Source organism: Thunnus maccoyii, chromosome 10, assembly GCF_910596095.1.
Source record: "Thunnus maccoyii chromosome 10, fThuMac1.1, whole genome shotgun sequence".
Classification (NCBI taxonomy): Eukaryota; Metazoa; Chordata; class Actinopteri; order Scombriformes; family Scombridae; genus Thunnus; species Thunnus maccoyii.
Genome location: NC_056542.1, coordinates 9,627,962 through 9,648,501, shown reverse-complemented (window position 1 = coordinate 9,648,501; position 20,540 = coordinate 9,627,962). Strand labels below are relative to the sequence as shown.

General features: G+C 37.3%; 2 protein-coding genes across 2 annotated transcripts; both read right to left on the bottom strand.

Moving 5' to 3' along the window:
* Window positions 1-16: 16 nt before the first annotated feature.
* On the bottom strand, window positions 17-1,156 carry irgq2 (immunity-related GTPase family, q2). Its single transcript, XM_042423620.1, has one exon. The coding sequence runs from the start codon at window positions 1,154-1,156 to the stop codon at window positions 17-19; it is 1,140 nt and encodes a 379-aa protein (XP_042279554.1).
* Window positions 1,157-2,001: 845 nt separating this feature from the next.
* On the bottom strand, window positions 2,002-20,186 carry LOC121905402. The gene is made up of 17 exons (XM_042423619.1): window positions 20,134-20,186; window positions 19,608-19,718; window positions 17,489-17,878; window positions 16,472-16,765; window positions 15,319-15,696; window positions 14,915-15,205; window positions 14,636-14,747; window positions 13,599-13,668; window positions 12,087-12,464; window positions 8,195-8,297; window positions 7,253-7,651; window positions 6,374-6,643; window positions 5,727-6,002; window positions 4,715-4,993; window positions 4,464-4,575; window positions 4,161-4,230; window positions 2,002-3,876 (listed from the first exon to the last, which is right to left on the bottom strand). The coding sequence occupies exons 2-17, from the start codon at window positions 19,666-19,668 to the stop codon at window positions 3,541-3,543; spliced, it is 3,819 nt and encodes a 1,272-aa protein (XP_042279553.1). The 5' UTR covers window positions 19,669-19,718; window positions 20,134-20,186; the 3' UTR covers window positions 2,002-3,540.
* Between the last annotated feature and the right edge of the window lie 354 nt (window positions 20,187-20,540).

The following is a 20,540-nucleotide window of genomic DNA, read 5'->3' as shown; positions in this document are numbered from 1 at the left end:
ACAAAGAGAAACCCACTTAGTTCCCCATGTCAAGAGCAGCAGCCACTATCTTTTCAGCATCAGAAGCCATTTCATCTATGGCACCATTTAAGGCTTGCAGCATGGCAGTAAAGGAGCGGCTGACAGAACGGGCATGTCTAGGCATCGCCATCTCCACCAACTTTGACGAAACTGTTGCCAAGTCCTTTTCTGCCGCCGCCAATCGCTTTTTCACTTCCCCTTTGGTGACCTCTACTGACAGCACACAAGTCCGTAGGCCTTGAAGTCTTGTGGGTTCAATGCCTCGCTGTCGGGCCAGTCGCTCAACCGATTCATCATCCAGGCACAGAGATATTTGTGCTTTAGTTAGGATCCGCACCGCTACACTCGAGTCCACCATGGAGGCCACAAGGGGAACAGGGATAGCAGACATCCCACCAGAAAGTGAGGCAGCAGCCCATACTAGTGCTTTGAAAGCCTCCTTTTTCTGGGTGACCAGGGTGGAGGAGAGTGTTGGTAGAGCCAAGAGAAGGGCGTGGGCTCTGATCTCTGGAAGATCTCTACCCATGTCCTCCAACAGACCAAGGAAGTCAAATTTCTCCAGAGTGGGGGGTCTCACCAGGTAGACTTTGGGCTGTCTAACACCCTGTGATGTCAGCACCTCCAGACTGGCTTTCCTCTTTTCTTCCAGGGTCTTTTCTGTGTCTTTTGCCAAAGCTAAGAGAATAAAGTACACTGTCTGTCGCTGCAGGGACCGAGCCTCCAAGAACACCTCCACGCTGTTGGGTTGAGGTGTCTGTGTGAATGTCATAAAGACGGCATTGTAGCGGAGGAATTTAACTCTATCCATGTATCCCTCTGGTTCAAACGGAGAGGTGTTTGGGACAGGTGGCAGGTCCCACAGGCGGAAATCAGGTTGTTTAGGGTTAGCGTAGCCTGCCACTTCCTCCGGGGCAGCAGGGGATGACGACAGAGCTGCCCCTTCGTCTCCAGGACCGAGGCCATGCAGGGAGTTAATGAAGGTAGCTTTTTCATCCCCACGGTCCCCAACCACAGCTAAATTGATCCTGCTGATTAGGAGATCTTCCACTGCATCCTTAACATCTGATAATTTATTGTTCTCTATAGACTCTTTTAGGGTCTCAAGTAGGTTTAGGCCTCTGAAAACATCAGCCATTTCTGTAGAAAAATCAAAATTGCAATTATTCAAAAAGTGATGACAGTCCTTTTAAAATAGATTAGAAAGATATTTATGAATACTCAGAGTTATGTGCAAACAAAGCATTTATCACCCTTATAATTAAACATAATAAAACTGGCAATGGTAACAATTTAACATACAACTAGAAGAAACCTGAACATTCCCAGAGAGCAAATCAGTATTTATGGTTTTAAAATAAACATGTCGAACCAGCACAGGTGTATATCATGTCATCATCCATTAATAAAATAGATACTGTAGCCTATCTAAATAATAAAATAAAATACAATATATATATATATATATATATATATATATATATATATATATATATATATATATATATATAAATATAAATGTCAGGACCTAAGGATGAAAAACATAAAAACAACATCATAAAAACTCTTATCATGTTGTAACTATGATATTTAAACCAGTCAAATCAAATTTTGGGAATCCAAGGTTTTCATTCAACACAATACTAAACACTCTCACCCACAGGTTTTTAGTAGAAGCAGCCTTCTGGTTGAAATGTCTGTTCCCAGTTGTCAGATACTGATTCTTCAGCAGCTTTGAAGCACTGACGGTGTCAGGTCGGTCTATTTAAGGTGTCCATCCAGCTAGTGGAACATTCTAATCCTGTAAGCTCAGCCTTAATCCAAAATCAGTTTAAGCTACATGCTTTCATGCATAAGCCTACAACAATGCACACACATCAACAGGCACAGAAATAAGCATGCAAGCTCACATTTTTAATAAAGCATTATTTACTGTACAATAACTAAAAAAAAATAGTTGTAACAAACTATGCTATGATACAAATCTTCACCAATAAGCACACCTGTTGAGATTCATACAAGAAAAGATGGGCAAAAGTCATCATGATGGCCACAAAGTTCCTTAAAAATGTATTTTTTAACTACAGCAACTGTTTTTCCCTCACAGTCCATATAAATTTCAACCATAAGTAATCTATTTTGTCATTTAGGTATGAAGACAGTTTAAGAGTTGTACATCTCTCCTTTAATGTTGATGCACAGAAAAAACAATCAACAGTATGACAGTTACTCCTCCATTCCATTAACTAAAAAATAAGACTTTATAAAGGCATTTCCAATAAAGAGGAACAAGGTAATACTAAAGTTGAGGAAGGTAATGCATGTGATAGTCTAATATTAACCAAGCTGCAGTCTTTTTTTCATCTCTATTAAGAGGAACCTTTTATGCAAAACACTGGCTCTGTTTTTCAGATGCTATTTTAAGCTCACATCCGCTCACACAATAATTCTTTGTTGGCTGGTTCCCACAACAATATACATGAGTATGATACAATAATTTTGCTTGAATTCAGAATAAAAAACTTTTTGATAATGGCCAACAACCACTGTGAAATTTGTTAATCCTGTCTTTTAGAAAGTCATGGAAGTTGTAATCGCGTTATAATTTTTTATTCTGAGCTAAAATAGTTTTATCTGAATATCTGAATTTATTAAATAAATTCATTAGAGGAAAGACTCAACACTCAAACAAAACTCATCTTTTTTTCATATTTCCTCAACTGTAACCATTTCTTGGTAAGTCAGATGCAGAGACTTCCTGGAGACTTATCATTGCCCTGAAGCTGCCTAGCAACCAGCAGGCTGCACATAGTTACACCACAATCACTACAACATGAAAGATCCACTTTGAGATACCACTGTCCTAAGCTAAGCTAGTGTCTGGCTACAGCTCCACAATTAATGAACAGACATGTGAGAGATATTGATCCTTTCATCTACCTCTTGCAAAAAAAAAAAGTACATTTCTTAAAATGTTCCCAAAATGAACTATCACTTTAACATTGTATTAACTTATTTAGATAAACAAAGACAATAAAAGTCTATACAAAAAATGCTTCTTCAATGCCTTGATATCAATGAAACACCCGAATAAAGTTAATTTAATGTGATTTCAGTTCTCTAGTGTTATTTTTTAAATAATCATAGTATGTAGTATGAAATCATTAAAAACTTAAATTGCTATATACAGTAGTTAATTTAACATAATACAGCTTTAATGTCATTAAAACCTGTTTGCATACTCATAGTAATATTGCAGACTGAAATTTTCAGATAAAGTGTGAACATTTTCTCAACAGCTTTTTTAAGCTTTTTTTCCCTTGAGTTCTAAGTGCTCACATACAGTAAATCATGGGACTTACAATTACATGGATAACTTTTGAATCGTGCATGGGATATGTGCCTGTATGTCATCTGATATTGACTGCCTTAGTAGAAAACTGCACACAGGAGCATTACACATTGCAGCGGGAGGCCAACATGGCAGTAACTTTATCTTCAACCAACTGAGCTAAACTATCCTCAAATCTGACCCATTATATCCTTCACATTGGAATACAGTGCCACATCTGCACCTTCCTTCTCCTCTAGAATATCATCTTTTGTCTCCTCCTCCTCTATCATTACCTCCTCCTCTTTGCTATCTCCATCCTGCCTCCCCTCTGCTTCGTCTTTCTTAATTTCAGTGTACTCTGTCTCTGTGGTCTCTTGGAAATTCCTCGCCTTTGTTGGACTTTTTCTTTTCAACAGGAGGACGTTGATGTTGGAATACTCCACGTCTGATTTCCCGGCTGCCCCTTCTTCAGCTGCCTCTTGATTGTGGGTCTGATAATCTTCCACTGTTTCACCAGCATGTATCTTTCAGGTAAAATGCAGAAATGATATGAGTCATTGATTAGCTGCTAAAACAGCAACAATTTTAATGTCAATTAGATGCCAAAAACACCTTAAATACGTTCTACAACATGAAAGAGAATTGACTGTAACAGAAACTCCTGCTCTGCTGTTTGCCTATGTGTCTTTTTTGACACCACCACTGGATGTCCTCAAAGTCAAATCAAAGTAGAGTATAGTAGAGTCAAATCCTACACAGTAGTGTTTTAACTAATATATAATATGACCAACAATTTAAATATAAATACCAGTGGATCCTCCTGACTGGTCACCATCTCCAGGGTCTCAGCCAGATGTTCATGGGTACTCTGTTTTTTTCTGGGTAGAAATGTTTTTAAATATCAATAAATGTTAAATGACAAGCAAGGATTATTAAATTTATGTCACTCTTAATCAAGCTTCCAAGGACTGCTGTCGTTTTGCCCATTTTAACCCTTGTATCACAACTCATGATTTTTTTATTACTTTATTTTTATGATTTGGATTTCTTCATGTGTTTGTCCTAGTCATATGCAGGTATGGACAAACATATTAAGAACTTAATAATGTACCTGTGGCATTTCCTCACCAAACAGCAGAAGGTTACTGAAAAAAGTGCACCAGTAAAAAATGCAATGATGACTTCCAGCTGAGTGACAGTTCTTAACATTTTCATGACTTGACCTGGAATCAAGAGGAATAAATTGTTACAAAAAAATTCAAAACTGAGGTCACCACTGCTGCTACTTGTTCTACAATGTATGACATGGATGTCATTTACAGTTTAGGGTTGTCCAAATACAAAGGAGACTAGAGCACTTACCCCCTTGTTCTTTGTTTATGATGACGAGGTCCCCTTTTACTTCTCCATTTTTATTCCTGCTGACACACTCAACAGTAGCGTTGCTGTGATCTTTTAAAGTTAAGACGACAGTGCTGTTGACTGTGTGGTTCGACACAGTGGTGATAACAGAGTAATCAGTATGATTCTCCAACAGCGGCCATTTAATGGCGGGTAAAGGAACCCCCTGACTGATACACACACAAGTCAGGACCTCAGACTGAGCCACACATCCAGAGCTGTTTAGGACGTTTGGATGCACTGCAAAAAAGCAGAATGATAGTATCAGAGTAAATATACAGTGAGCTGAAAATAGGAGAACACATCACCCTTCTAAGTCCACTTTCAAGTCACAGTTACATTGGCATACATAGTCGGACTTGTGCTCAGGTGTTTTGCTGCACAGATGTACAGGCTCTGCTGTCATGTTAGAGATGACAAGAGTGGCTGTTCCACTGTTGCTCTGCATGTCAGCATCAAGCCAAGTTTAGTCCAGGTGATGAGATATGGAGGGAATCTTTTAACGCTGTATGACAGATTTAGTTTCACCCTCCTTAACAGTTGTCTTTCCAGAGATTCCACATTTCTTCATGTCTTTGAGAAAATATTTAGGATCATTTGAATTTACAGCAAATAAAATGTACAGCTATTCTAAACACATGCCTCCAGTGTGAGGCTGAAAAATATCTTAAAGCCTTAACAGTCTTGAAACAATAAGTGGATAATGTTTCTGAGGAGAGAAAGCTCTCAGTGCACTTTATATGGTCCAAAGTAATAACCAAAGTAAATTCAATTAAGTAATTCATGTTTCATGACATGTTTTTATGGTTTTGTCTGCAGCACATTTGATTTGAAGTGAAACTGTGAAAAGGAAAGGGGGAAGGAAGGCAAAGTGGTGAACTTTCCAAAACTTTGTTGCATGTTTCAGCTAATTTATAATAACAAATACAAGTAGACATTTTTCTGTCTGAGATCAGTTGTATAGTATACTTACATGTTATGTCAACTCTTTCCATCAGAGTGTTGTTCAGATGTTTTGCTGTACAGATGTACTGTCCAGAATGCTCTGCTGTCATGTTAGGGATGACCAGAGAGGCCATTCCCATGTTGCTCTGCAACTCAGTTGTGATTCCTTTGTGCAGGGTTTTGTTTGAGCCAAGTTTAGTCCATGTGATAAGAGATGGTGGGAAACTGTCAATACTGCAGGTCAGATTCACAGCATCACCCTCCGGAACAGCTTTAGTACCATGGATTTTAAGTTTCCTAACATCTGAGACAAAATGACAAGAGACGTAGACAGTACAGTACATCAAAACACATGGATGTAGAATGGTCAGCCAATGCAAGATGTGACAAAACCTGTTGCTGCTTTGGGCCTCCACACAGGCATACAATATATGACAGGAAGCATACTGTCATATATTGTGTGCCAAGATTTTAAGCGAAAAACTGAATACTGCATAGAAAGTTCAAAATTTCAAGACACAACATACTCCTCTCCAAATCGTGTTGAAGTTATGAAACTCAACGCATTTCATTTGAGTTTCAGAACCTCAGCACTGAGCTGAGGGATTGTCTTTTTAGTGTTTTGCAAAGTAAAAAGTACATATAAAAGAATAACATACAGTATGTTTTACTCACAGGTCACATTCAGAGTCACAGTCTCCTCTGTAGTCTTGTTGCCTGTGAAGCTGACCTTACAGGTGACCTTTGTGCCATGGTGTTCAGCTGAAGAGTTAAAGGTCAATGTTGATCTGTTTCCTGTGATTTGAGTGTTCTCTCCTGTTCCTCTCCACGTCCAGGTGATTGTAGGAACAGATCCTGAGCAGAGACCAGGAGCAGTGCAGGTCAATGTGGTCTGCTGTCCCTCAGTCAGCGGAGGAATCGTCACTGTGGGCTTCTGACTCAGATCTAATAGGAGAGATAAACAAGAAAATACAGGTGATCAGTGGGATCAGGTGAGAAGACAAGAAGGTTAGTGTTGACTTAAATTTGTACTAATATAGTCTGTTAAATATTAAGAACTTTTGTGATATGTGTAGTTGCAGTTCCTACTGGTTGCCTACAGAGGTTGATAAATACCAAGCATTATTGATTCCCCATTTTTCTCCAGTTATTTCACACATCAAAGTCTGTTTACAGATCTTGGGAAGTACTAATGCTTATGTGAAAAAGTATGCATGAATCTGTTTGTGGTTCCAGAGAAAGCTGCATGAAATCAGATAAATTGCCTGAAGTGGTTGGGGCTGAAGATTATGAGTTTACATAACAGGTTTGTGCCAGGTTTTGACAAGGATGAAGAGCACACAGAATAAACAAGGCAATATCTCTTGTTCTGCTGCATCAATTTTGATCCTTTTTTTACTGTCCATGATGAATCTGACAATGTAATTATTATAAATCGAATAACACAATCGTAGAGTACACTTTTCAATAATTAATAGAGTCAAACATGTTGGTGTATGTTATATACTACAGCAAATGTTGAGTGAATATACAGTCTGCTGTAGCTCTTCATACCTTTTACAGTGATAGATGCATTATTGGACAATATGGATCTATTCATTGTTCCATTCAGAAGACCATTAATGCTGACTTGATATGAACCAGAGTCTGACTTGGTGAGGTCATTGATGATGATGCTGCAGTCCCTTTTAGTCAGATCGGGCTCCAAAAGTGACACTCGTCCTCTAAACCCAGTCTGAACGTTTTGGTTGGTCTTGTTGTAGTGGAGGATTATTTGAGGAGCAGTACTGTTTTTCTCAGATGCAAATTTGTACCAAATTACATTTTCAAGAGTGAAGTCATCAGGTAAAGAACACCGTAAAATCACACAGAGTCCAACCTCTGCTGTTGATGCTTCACTAAGGGTGATACATAATCCATTTTGACAGTTTCCTTTTTTTCCTGGAGATGTGGCTGTTAATGAAGACAGGGAAAAACAGGCAATTAAGAACAGGTAATATTTAGATATTGATGATACATTATATCTACTGTGATAGTTTAAGAAAAACTATGTTTACTGAAAAGAAGCAACATTGCTGAAACAATACTGAGCCTCTGTAATGAGCCTGATATGATATCAGCCAGTCATGGTGTCAGCCTCTTCTTGGATGAGAACTAAGCACAGTAAATTAAGTTGTACAAAATAAGTACATTTTAGGTTATTGTTTTTTTTATACATTCTTTATAGATATATTAGTTTCCCAAACAGTAAAGTGATGTGGGTCATGGTAGTTTTAACAAGCCCATAAGCTAAATTTAAAGGAGAAAAAACTGAATATCTGCTATTTTGGGGGCATGACAGGAAAACATTTATAAAGAGTATTTATTATTTATTATTACCCGCACAAAATATGCAATTTTAATTTAATATTAAAGCTTCCATCAGCAGCTTAAAAAAAATCTATATTGACATTCGATTTTCGACTAATTAAATTGCAGTAAAGTTTCATACTCTACCTGCGTCAGCAATGCTGCCTCTCACAGAGAGCAGCAGAGTCGCCCAGATGAGAACAAACATCCTTGAAACAGCCGGTCTGTCTCTCCACAGAACAAAATCCTCCTTTCAGAAAACACTTTACACAAAAAGTACAAAAAACATACAGGAAGTTCAGTTGATCAAACTGGACCAGAAACATCTCCACACCTGACAGCACAGATCTTGATACAGGATGTTGGATGTTTTCTGTATCAGTATGTTACTCCATACCGATGTGAATGAATTTGAATACCATTTTCCCCCAGAGGCCCTGTTTTGGGCCCCTGACAAAAGCTCAACAACAGCTCTGACGCAGTAAATATCTTTTATCTCCCTATCCATCTCTGATCAAAGACCTTCCCTCCTACAGTGTCCCATCCTGCACAAATAAAGCCTACAATTTGAAAAAAACAATGCATTAGACTAGTATTTCAGTTACAGTTGAGAAAGATATTTGAAAATAAGGTAAATGTGTTTTACCTCTTGTTTCTGCTCTCCTCTGTGATGTCTGCTGGGTGTGTCTGCTCTGAACTGACTCCTACTCTCATCATGTTTCTGCCTCTTCCCTATTTGTGCAAAAACACCCAATGAAGGTCCCTTGCTGGACGCTGATGTTCTTCTGCTCAGACTGCCAAATTTTCATACAATTATAACCTCTTAGCATCACATTATGTATTTCGAGAATTTGCACCTTCAACACTGAATAATGACAGAAAAGGAGGATTTTTGTTGGATTTTGTACAACTTCTATGACTGTGTGATATGAGACATTTAGAAAGGGGAAGTTCATGGCAGTTACACAAAGAATTATGAAGAAAATCTAGTCATCTTGAGAAACAAACAAACCAACAAACCAACAAACCAACAAACCGACAAACCAACAAACCAACAAACCAACAAGTAGATGTCCAGAGTGCTTTTCTTCATGCAGATGTTCATATGACTCCATAAGTTTGAGTTGTGAATATGTTGGTTACATATAGCTTCTTTTCTGGGTTTTTTGTACAGTATAATATATAATGCATTCTGTGCAAAGTGAATGATCTTTATTACTGGCTAATATCCTCAATGCCAGTTGAGTAATGATGGTCTCAGGAATATTTGTTTATTTGTGTTTTAAATAAAGACTTTTGTCACTCATGAAGTGTAACACATTCTCAGAGAATCTTCTAACTTCCTGTTTCTCCATTTTAGCCTCTTGAAAGCACTTTTGTATTTTTGTATTGCACAACTGTAGGCATTGTTCTCAGCAAAGTCACTGTAATGATTATGTATTTCTTTAACTGGCATCACTGTATTTTCTGTGTCCCTGATAACTTCCTGTTTAGTCATTGGGCTTTAACTATATTTGGCAAAGAAGCTGCAGTTCTTTCAAAATCAGTTACTAGATGCTTGCACACTGAAGACACTGCAGAACTAGAGGAGACAGTTTCATAAAGAATGGAAAGGGTTTTTTTTGGTTACTTATCTCGAAACAACTTGTTTGTTTCATGTTTCAGAGCCACGTACCACACACTGCTCACTCTTAATACAGTGAGAAGAGGAAATAATCTATGGCTTGGTGGATTGAAACAGGTTGAAGTGTCTTTCCTTTTCACATAAGAAGTCTTGAAGTCCTGTGTGAATTCATGCAAATTTAAAGTCCCCCTCTACTCAAAAATATCTTTTTCCTCTTGTTCATACAGTTGGATGTTTGAGCGTCACTGTGCAGAATGATGTGTGCAGAGTTTGATACTGGAGGGCTGTTTTCATTCATTCATCTGCTGAAAGTGTAAATTTTCTCTGTGCTCATTGAAAATCAGATTTTGGACCAATGAGTGTGATTTGTGACATCACAATTAGTTTTGGAAGCCAGTCCTGGTCCAGTAAACAACTTAGACAAGTGTGATGTGGAAACTTGAAGCCTCCAGTGCACATACTCTGAGAATGGACTTTATAGTGAAGTGGGAGACATCTAGTGTCCAGCTGTTAAATTTGAAATTAAACATATTTGCATATTTATAAATTCTAGATTTTTTAATGAAGGAAAAGGAATAGATGCCATTTTAAGGATTTTAATGTGGTAATTATACATTTTTTGTGGAAAAACCATATCAGACACACATTATTGTTCTAAACAGATTATTTTAATAGTCTTTATACATGTCTGGAGGGGATTTTTAAGTTTCCTCATGTAAGTGGTGTGTACAGAGTGAAACTTTTTGAAATGAAAATGACAGAATACTTTCTGAAACCGGCAATTTGACAATCCCACCCACTACAGTCGGACCACATATCTTACAAACTTGGTCTTTTCTAGCAGAAGCTGGTCCATAGACAACCATAGGGGCACTTGGGGCACAGACATGCCTGACATCCCACCACTGAGAGGTGCCAAAGTTGGGAATTTTCTGTTTCTGCATATATTGTTTTAAAGAATGGTTTCAAACAAATGTGCAGCACTTCAGTACATCAGCAAAAAGTAGAGATATTTGCCCCCCTGCCCTCTCTGGTCACATCACTACCATAATGGCAGCTTCTTCATGAACATAGCATAAAGTTGTTTGGAACAGCTGATTGAGTTATATATACACAATAACATTTGAACAAAGCAATTCTGTAAGAAGCCATACTACAATGCCTTGATAATAATTCCAAGTATATATAAATGTAATTCCTGTGCATTCATGTCTTAAATAATAATGTGTTTTCTTTAATTAAGAAAATGTCATGGTTCTGTCACAGTCCTTGTTTGTTAAGACTGGACTGAATGGGAGGAAGGACAGATAAGAGAGGTTGCAGGTTATATTTGAGGACCACTTGAGATACTGTTGCTTGCTACATTGACTCTTGTAGGAACTAAGTGCTAAAGTGAACTGAAACACTAGTTGTTATTCAGAGCTACAGTTGTCTTTTAGTCCAATTTATGTTGTTACATGCAGCCTTAATATGCAAGCCACTCCACTTGACAGACTGATTTATTTATGTTTTTGTTAACAGCAATATATGCTGACAGTTATCTTGCTGTGTGTGCTCGTTGTGACTTGTGCACTTATTTAAGTTGTGTTCATGTGAGTTCTGGGACGGTTTGTGCATGGTTACGTTGTGTTTTCTGGATTTTTTGGTTTCCTATGCGCTCTATGTTTCCCTTCTGTGTTGCTATGCTCCACACCTGCCCTGCTTCCAATGTTTTCCCCAGCCAATCAGCTCCTTGTCTGTTCTCTGTCTAGTCACCTGTTCCCCATTTCCTCATTAGTTCAGTTTGTATTTCAGTGCTGTGTTTCACTTCAGTCTTGTTGGATAGTTTGTTTGGTTTTGTTCTGTTCAGTTTAGTCTCGCCTGCCTGCACTTCTGTGTCCTGTTCCTGAGTTGTTTAATGATTATATTCTTCAGTTCCTTTTGCCTGCCGTGTCCTGAATTTGGGTCCAAAAAGCACATGACACAAAAAGTGTGAATGATGAATCCTTTGACAGACATTAAAGCTTGTTTGCATGCTATGGCAGACAAAGCGTAAAAAATATTTCTTTGAAGTGAAATGTTCTTTAACAGCTTTTTTTTTTTTTCACTGTGCTTATGTTTTGATTATTTATGCATAGAGTGGCTTGATGGAGGTGAAGCTGCAGTTGTGTGAATTAAATGTGTTCTGTACATGATATATACAATATATAATCAGATATTGTGGTCAGAATTGAATAGGAAGTTGCATGAATGGTGTTGCACAGTCCCTTACATGTAAAAGTGTGAAATGTCTCGATAACTTTATCCTACCCCCTGTATAAGCTCACAGCGGTGCGAAAGAATTTACACAGCTATCACACAAGCTATCACAGCAGAACACATTACATGAGAAACTTTATCCTTAAGTGACTCCACAAGGCTACACAGTCCTCAATTTGTAGTCAATATTTCAGTCATATCGGAACACATTACCACATCCTGCCCTCCCTCCTCCTCTGCCAGCATACACTGTCTTATCTCCTTATCTTCCTCTATCATCACCTCCTCATTGCCGTCCAACATTTCAGGTTCCTCCCCACCATTGTCTTGTCTCTCTTCTTTTTCTTCTCTCTTAATTTCAGCATACTCAGTCTCTGTGGCGTCTTGTGTCTCCTGTGCGGGACTCTTCCTTTTTAACATGAAGATGTCAATTGTGGAGTATTCCACCTCTTTTGGTTCCACGTTCCACTGCCCTGCAGCCTCTGCCCCTCCTTCAGCTGCCTCTTGGTTGTGAGTCACATCATCTTCCACTGCTTGACCGGCATCTATTGGCATCTGTCAGATACAACATAGACACAATGAGTCACTCACAAACTGATAAAAGACAGAAATGTATATACACTATGTATGAAATCTCTCCATCAGTGACATTTAATATTTTTAGCTATCGCGAAAGACAAAAATGATAGCAATTCAAAACATCTTACTATAAGTCATATATTCTTTACAAACCAACAAACACATTTCCAAGTTATATAATAATGTATGTAATATATTTTCATGTATTTTTCTCATCTTTCAGAGTGCAACTGCCTTTTACTTATTCCTGCAAGGTTTGAAAATCAGCTTTTAAGGACTTGAATCTTGCTTGAGATACTGTAGATAATCTGTCCTGTGCTCATGTCTCCTCAAAGCAGTCTACACTTAGGCATTCAGCTGTTACTCTACAGCTGCATTACAACACAACCTGAACAGATATCTGACAATAATAGACATGATGTTCACTGTGATGGATTACGACTCTCTGACAATCAATCGAACTATTTGCATAGCACCTTTTATATAGGTTATACAGGTGCAATTCAAGGTGCTTCACAGATGACTGACAAGCCAATAATAAGACATAGCAAATGTAGACCATAAAACAATTTGAGACTAATGCGCATGAGAAATAAAATTGTGAAAATGTAATAAAATAGATTTTAAAACTATAATAATAATAAAATGGGGTGAAATAAAAACTTTGAATAAAACTAAAAACTTAAAATAAATGAAAAACAGACAAATGAAATTGATGAGAGTGAAAAAAAATAACAATATTAATGATAATAAAATAAAAGAATATGTTTTTACAACATGAATAAAATGAAATAAGTGAATAAAATAAATAATGTGTATAAATCATTTTTAATCAAAAGCCAGGCTAAAGAGGAAGGTTTTAATTTTACGTTTAAAGATAAACGCTTTTAGCTGCTCTCAGATCCTCGGACAGACTGTTCCAGCGGCTCAGAGCATAAAAGCTAAAAGCTTCCTCACCAAATGTTTTAGTCCTGCACACTGGAACAACTAAAAGACTCGTGCCAGAGGACCCGAGGGGCTGTTCATGTCCACTACGCAATTTAATTTGAAGTAAATGTGCTAGTACATTAGATGTTTCTACACAAGACTCAAGTGTGTTAATATAAATACCAGTGGAACTGCTTGTATGGTCTCCATCTCCAGGCTCTCAGCCAGATTACCATAGCTCTTCTGTTTTTTCCTGCGGACAAAACAATGAATAACAATAAGCAAGAGTTATTGAATTAAAGTCATTCTTAAAAACAGGATTTTAAAGGACCACGTGAGTGTTTCTGAATGTCTTAACTCACACAATTGATGAACTTAACATTATAACATTTATTTAATCAAGAAAACATGATTGCTAACTATTTTCTTTAGATTTTTAATGTGTTCTTCCCACTTGACAGGCAACACTTGTTTTTATTCATTGTTTAATGATATGACAGGTCATTTACAGTTGGTGGCACAGTGGCTCAGCAGTGTCGCTTCACAGCAACAATGACCTGGGTTGAAACACCCTTAGTGCTGATTGACCTTCCTGTGTGGGTTTTGCATCTTCTCTTCACATTAACCCCTCACAGACCAAAGGCATACAGATTAGATGAATTTGAAACTGAATTATCTTTATGTGTCTATATATGTTGTCCCCTGTAACATGCAGAGGATGTGACCAATGTGTACACCTCTCACCCACTACCTGCTAGCTAGGATATGCTACACGACGTGAACCTGAGCAGCAAGCAGTCTAGAAGATGATTAAAGAGACAATGTTGCATAGCGATGCATTTGCTATAATAACAATGGCGAGAACAAAAGAAGACATGATATTCACTGTGGTGGATAACGAAATTCAAGAGGGTTTCTAGTCTCTACAAGATTATTTTTTTATACTACTTCACATGTATATAAAAATGAATGGACAGATGTCTGTATATGGGAAGAACATTAAAAATGTGGTATACCATGGGGAATGGTTAGGGTTAATATAAAGCTTTCATGATTTGCAGCAAATTTTATAAAATATTCTAAAACAATCGTATGATGCTTTTATGACTGATCTCTATAAAGCCTGAACTTTTTGTTAAAAAACAAACAAAAAGCAAACAAACACATAAAAATCATTGCATGGATGTCAAAAACAAGGGAGGATAACAAACTTAATGTACCTGTGGCATTTTCTTGCCAAACAGCAGATGATTGCTGAAAGAAATATGCCAATCAAAAATGCGATGATGACTTGTGGCTGGATAACAGTTTCCAAAAGTTTCCATAGTAGATCTGGAATCAAAAGGGACAAATTACTCTGTGGTTACTGCTGCTGCTTCTTCTTTTTCTCAGTGATAACATAAAACCATAAAAAAAAAACATTTTTAAAACTGAGTTACTGAAAATATCATAAAGCAGTGTTCTAGAGAAGGAGAAGTATTTTAGCTGTTAAAACTTACCATCTTGTTCTGACTCATTTATTTTGATCGTGAAGTTTCTTTCTGCTTCACCAATATAATTTCTGCTGACACACTTGATAGTGGTGTTGCTGTGATCTGTCACAGACACAGTGATGGTGCTGTTGACTGTGTGTTTTGACACAGTGGTAATGACAGAGTACTCAGTGTGGTTCTTCACCAGCGGCCATGTGATGGTGGGTAGGGGAAGCCCCTTACTGATACACACACAGGTCACGACCTTTGATCGACTGGACTTCTTACAAGTAGAGTTATTTAAGATCTCCGGATACCCTGTAAACACAAGCAAAATCACAACATCACAGCAAACATACTGTAAGCTGATAGGAAATGTATTTTCATATTCTACTCTGTCTGATATGATCAGTATATTGTACAGTACTTACAATTTACAGTTATGTCAGCATATTTAGTCAAAGTTGTGTTCAGGTATTTTGCTGTACAGATGTACCGGCCAGAGTGCTCTGAGCTCATCCTAGGGATAATGAGGGTGAGCGCTCCAGTGGTCTTCTGCATCTGGGTTACAGTTTTGTTCTGTGTGTCAGTTCCACCTTTGGTTCCAGTGTCGTCCTTCAGTTTGGCTTCGGTGTCATTCTTTAGGTCGGATCCTGTGTTGTTATGCATGTCAGTTTTGGTTCCATTGTGTTTTTTGTTGGAGCTAGGCTCAGTCCATGTGATACTAGATGGAGAGAAACCTACAACACTGCAGGTCAAATTCAGCGCATCACCTTTCTTCACAGTTGTATTTCCAGTTATTTTAATATCTGAGAATAAATAACATTAAAGACATGAATAAAGCATGATCTAAATTCATCAGCTAATGTCCCACAGATTGGAAAGGCTGTGCATTAACTGGCAGGTCATTGATTTAATCGGGAAAAAAACAAAAACAAAAAACTAGTATGTTTCCTGTTTGATGAGCCATGTGGACGGATCCACCTGCTCAGTCCTAGTACAGCTTAATTCATGCAGCACATTTTAAAAAGGGAAGTGATCTATAGTATGACTTTTTGAATTGCATCGATTTCTGCTGCACAAAATATGGTCAAAATACTTTGTCAACTTAAAAAAATAAAATTACTGGTTTTCTAGTTGATTTAGTTTTCTGATAACAAGATACATAAAAAATAACATGTTTAAATTATTATATACTGCTGTAACTGCAGCTGTGTTTGCATACAAAGATTACTATAAAAAAAAACAGCAATAGATAAATGTCAAGATTTTTCCTTGAGATAATATTTAGTCAGTAGGCTTTTACCTTCTCCATGTTTTTTTAAATAGACGGAAGGTTTTGAAGTGTTTATAAAGAAAAGTGGCATGATACAAGATCGGGTCGTGGGATGTAACATTTATGCGGATTGAATGTGTACGTGGGTTATCATCATGTATCATCCAGACTTTAGTTCTCCATCCAAGCACATGATGTGCACGGGGAAAGATCCAGATAATTTTGAGAAAAACTGATCACATAGAAGAAAGTCATATATTGTGATTGTATATTGTGAATTAATTAAGCATAGTTTGAACAATACTCACAGGTCACATTCAGAGTCACCGTCTCCTCTGTAGTCTTGTTGCCTGTGAAGCTGACCTTACAGGTGATATCGGTGCCATGGTGTTCAGCTGAAGAGTTAAAGGTCAAAGTTGAGCTGTGTGTCTGTGTGACAGCAGTCAGATTCTCAATCTTAGTTTTGTTCGGTCCTGTTCCTCTCCACATCCAGGTGATTGTAGGAACAGATCCAGAGCAGAGACCAGGAGCAGTGCAGGTCAGTGTGTTCTGCCGTCCCTCTATCAGTACAGGAACCATCACTTTGGGCTTCGAACTTAGATCTAATGAAGGATCAAGATACAAATACTGTAGCATCATAATGAGCAGCCTGAAGGTCATTATTAACTTCACATTGGGCAAAAATAGCTACTTTGTTTAACATTTCAACTGGGCAATAAGTAGGAGATATGGCAGGAATGTTTGTAGGAGAAGAAAGCTCTATCAGTGTTTTGCAGTTCCTATGAGTCACCACCAGAGGAAGATAAAGGCCAAACATGATTTTATGCCTCTTTATAAGTTCACCTAACTCACACAAGAAACACATTCTGTCGACAGTTTTCATCAAAGCAGTTTCTTCAGTACAACATACTTCTGATAAAAACTGTCCATGTGACATATGTGCATTATTCTGAGTAACCAGGACCTTTTTTGTTGTTTATTTTTTGTTTTTTGGGAAAGACCTGTTGCTGTTTTATTTGAAAATCAAATGTATAAATACAGCAAATACAAATAAAGAAAAGATGTCACAAATAAAATTCTATTCACATCCATTGTACTGGAGAGGTGGCAGAAACCTCACAGTTGGATATCTCAAAATTGCGGCACATAAAAACAAAAATGAGTGAGTGCATAACTCAGTACCGCTATGTGTTATTGTAAATTGGGTGTACCAACTCTTTAAATAATCTATGGTTTAGAGCCAAACATGTTGGTGCATATTATAGCTTTAACAAATAACATCACTGTACATTTACAGTAGTATTTGGTATTTGTTGATACTGTACCTTTAACAGAAATAGTTGCGTAATGCGGGAATGTGTATCCATCCTGCTTTCCAGTACCATTAACTCTGAGTTGATATGATCCAGAGTCTGACTTAGTGAGGTCATTGATGATGATGCTGCAGTTCTTCTTACTCAGGTCAGGCTCCAACAGTGACACCCGTCCTGTCTGATTTTTGTTGATGTTATTGGTGTCAAATATTATGTCAGAATCACATTTTGTTTTACCTTGATCACATTTGTACCAAATTACTCTTTTGACAATGAAGTTGTCAGCAATAGTGAAATTACACGGTATCACAACACAGAGTCCAGCCTCTGCTGTTATTTCTACTTCACTAAGAGTGATACAGTATCTTTTGTCACCGCAGGCTCCCTGCCCCGCTGATGCACCTGTTAATGCAAAGAGGAAGAAAGGGACAAACAGGGACAGAAGATGTTTAGATTTTGATAATACATAATTACTGATTAAAAAAAGAGAACTTGTACTGAACGAACTTCTTTTACTTTACTGCTGTTTTTACTGTGTCAGGCCAATATATTAGTTTTCTGATGGCTGATGGCATTTCACTAAAGATAAATTAGAGACACAGTAGATACATAATAATATACCTATAGAAAACAATTAGTGTTTACTTTTGTCCCCTGATATATTTGGTAAATGTAAATTCTCAGGCTGCAAAATAAAAAAAAAAACAAATACTAAATGACGGGACAATGTTTAAAAAGGTTTTTATTATCATGCATAATATTTAACTTTCCATATTTAAGGTTCCATTACCAGCTTTGATATTCAATAATTATAGTATATAATAAAAATAAGTACACCCTTGGTCAATATCACTAAAATGTTAATTACAAATCCTTTCCATGTAGTACAATTTCATTTGTTGTTACTTGAAAAACAGAATGTTTGAGTAATTAAACTATAATAAAAGGTCCATATTTAAGAACAAACTGCAACAAAAGTCAGCACATCCTTCATTAGTGAGACTCCATTCTTTAATTTTTCGTTATTTTGTATGCCCGCCTTTATTTTTGATGACAGATTGGATCTTCCTAGGCATGAATGATACCAATCTAGAACAAATCTGTGGAGAAATGTTCTTTTATTCTTCACAGATAATTCTTTTCAGCTTCTCTTTGCTGGAGGGGTTTTGTTGCTCTACCTTCCGCTTTAAAATACTTCTGTTCTATTGGATTTCTAATCTCCCCTACATCTTTTGCACTCATGCAGCCCCATATCTGCACACTTCCACCTCCATGTTTCACAGTTGGCACTAAGCAGTCACTGTGGTAGTCCTGGTGTGAAGAATGCCAGGTCTATGCCAAACATGCTGGACCCCATCTGATCCAAACTAATTTATTTTGGTTTCATCTGATCAAAGAATGTACTACCAATGTTCATCAGGCTTCTTTTCATGTTCTTTGGCAAAGTTTAATGTTGCAGTTTTGTGAGAAATGTTTTTTTTTTTCCACGGACGTCATCCATAGAGCTTGACCTCATGCATTCTTCACACTGTTTGGGAGGTCACTGAAACATTAATTTCCACAGATAATCCTTGTGCCAAGTCAGAAGCACTTGCCTGTCTGTTTTCAATGCAAGGTTGTGTAAATAGTGAATTGTGTGTGCCGTCATTTTTCGATGATGACTACTGCACTTTCTGTTATTGGTAGTATCCACTTCTTCTTCTATCCTCTTCCATTTTTATGAAGTCTTACAATCTGGTTTCTTAGTTGTTCAGGCCATGTTGCATGAGACACAACCCAGGCCAAAAATTGAGAAAGTCGTGGTGTTCGCAGGTTCTTTTATAACCTTTTGCAGGCAATGAGTCTTAATTGGAAGTCACAGGTGTAATCGGTTTTGTTTCAGTGGTCACAGGTGTACTCACTTTTGTTGCATTGAGGTTGTACTTTGAGGTCTGTATTTTTATTTTAATCTATCCAACCTGTTTAACTTTTACTTACAAATAAAATAAATTACCCTGCACTTCACCCTAAAATACAACAATTATTGTAGGATGATACCATTTTGAATCATTTAACATTTTAGTGATATTACCCAGGGGTGTGCTCAGTTTTGTACTGTATATCAAGATTACAATTCAGCCACATACTCTACCTGTGTCAGCATGATTGCTTCTCACAGAGAACAGCAGAGCCGCCAAGATGAGAACAAACATCCTAATTCGATTCTTGAGATAGTCAGTCTTCCCCGTAGAAGAAACTTGTCCTTTCAGAAGCACAAAACAAAACAAATTTATAAAGTGCAGTGAACATACAGGAAGTTCAGGAAGATCAGAAACTATTTCACAGTTGACGGCACAGGTTCAAATACAGGACTTGCGCATTCAGTAATTTTGTTAGATTAATATATTTGGTTAACATCTTCTTCAGGGTTGTAAGTCCCCTGACTTTTTAAAGCACTTTGTGATATGTGTTCCAGAAAGCTGCTAGATAAAGCATCCATGCAATACATATCTACAATTCCCCTTTCCCAATTAACTGTCTATTTTATTTTACAGGTAAAACCAGGAATTTCAAAAGGCATTTTATGTCATTAGTTTGGGAAGAATAAATCACTTCTGTAGTTTCAATTTACTATTTAAAGTGGTATTTAAAAAAATAAGGCAAATATTGTATTTTACCTCTTTATAACACCTGCTGTCTTCTCTTCACGGTGATCTCTGCTGTGTCTCTGCTATGGACTGAGCCTTCCTTCCTTCCTCCTTCCTCTGTACATCTTCCCTTTTTTGCATACAACAAGTTTCCAGGAAGTTTCTCTACACACCACTGGCCATTATTTCCTCTCTTCTTAAGACTGCCACATGTAACAACCAAATTCCCCTAATATGACAATACAGTACATTATATGTATATGTATATGTATATGTATATGTATATGTATATGTATATGTATATGTATATGTATATGTATGTGTATATGTATATGTATATGTATATGTATATGTATATGTACACAAACACATATAAAATGGAGTTGGAAACATGCAACTTTAACATTGAATAATGAAAGAAATGATACACTACAAGA

Coding starts and splice junctions, on each gene's coding strand:
- irgq2 (XM_042423620.1), bottom strand. CDS start 1,156: ATGGCTGATGTTTTCAGAGGCCTAAACCTACTTGAGACCCTAAAAGAG.
- LOC121905402 (XM_042423619.1), bottom strand. CDS start 19,668: ATGTTTGTTCTCATCTTGGCGGCTCTGCTGTTCTCTGTGAGAAGCAAT. Junction 15,206..15,318: donor TGCTGACATAACTGTAAATT/GTAAGTACTGTA, acceptor TTGTGTTTACAG/GGTATCCGGAGATCTTAAAT. Junction 3,877..4,160: donor CCAGTCAGGAGGATCCACTG/GTATTTATATTT, acceptor TTTACCTGAAAG/ATACATGCTGGTGAAACAGT.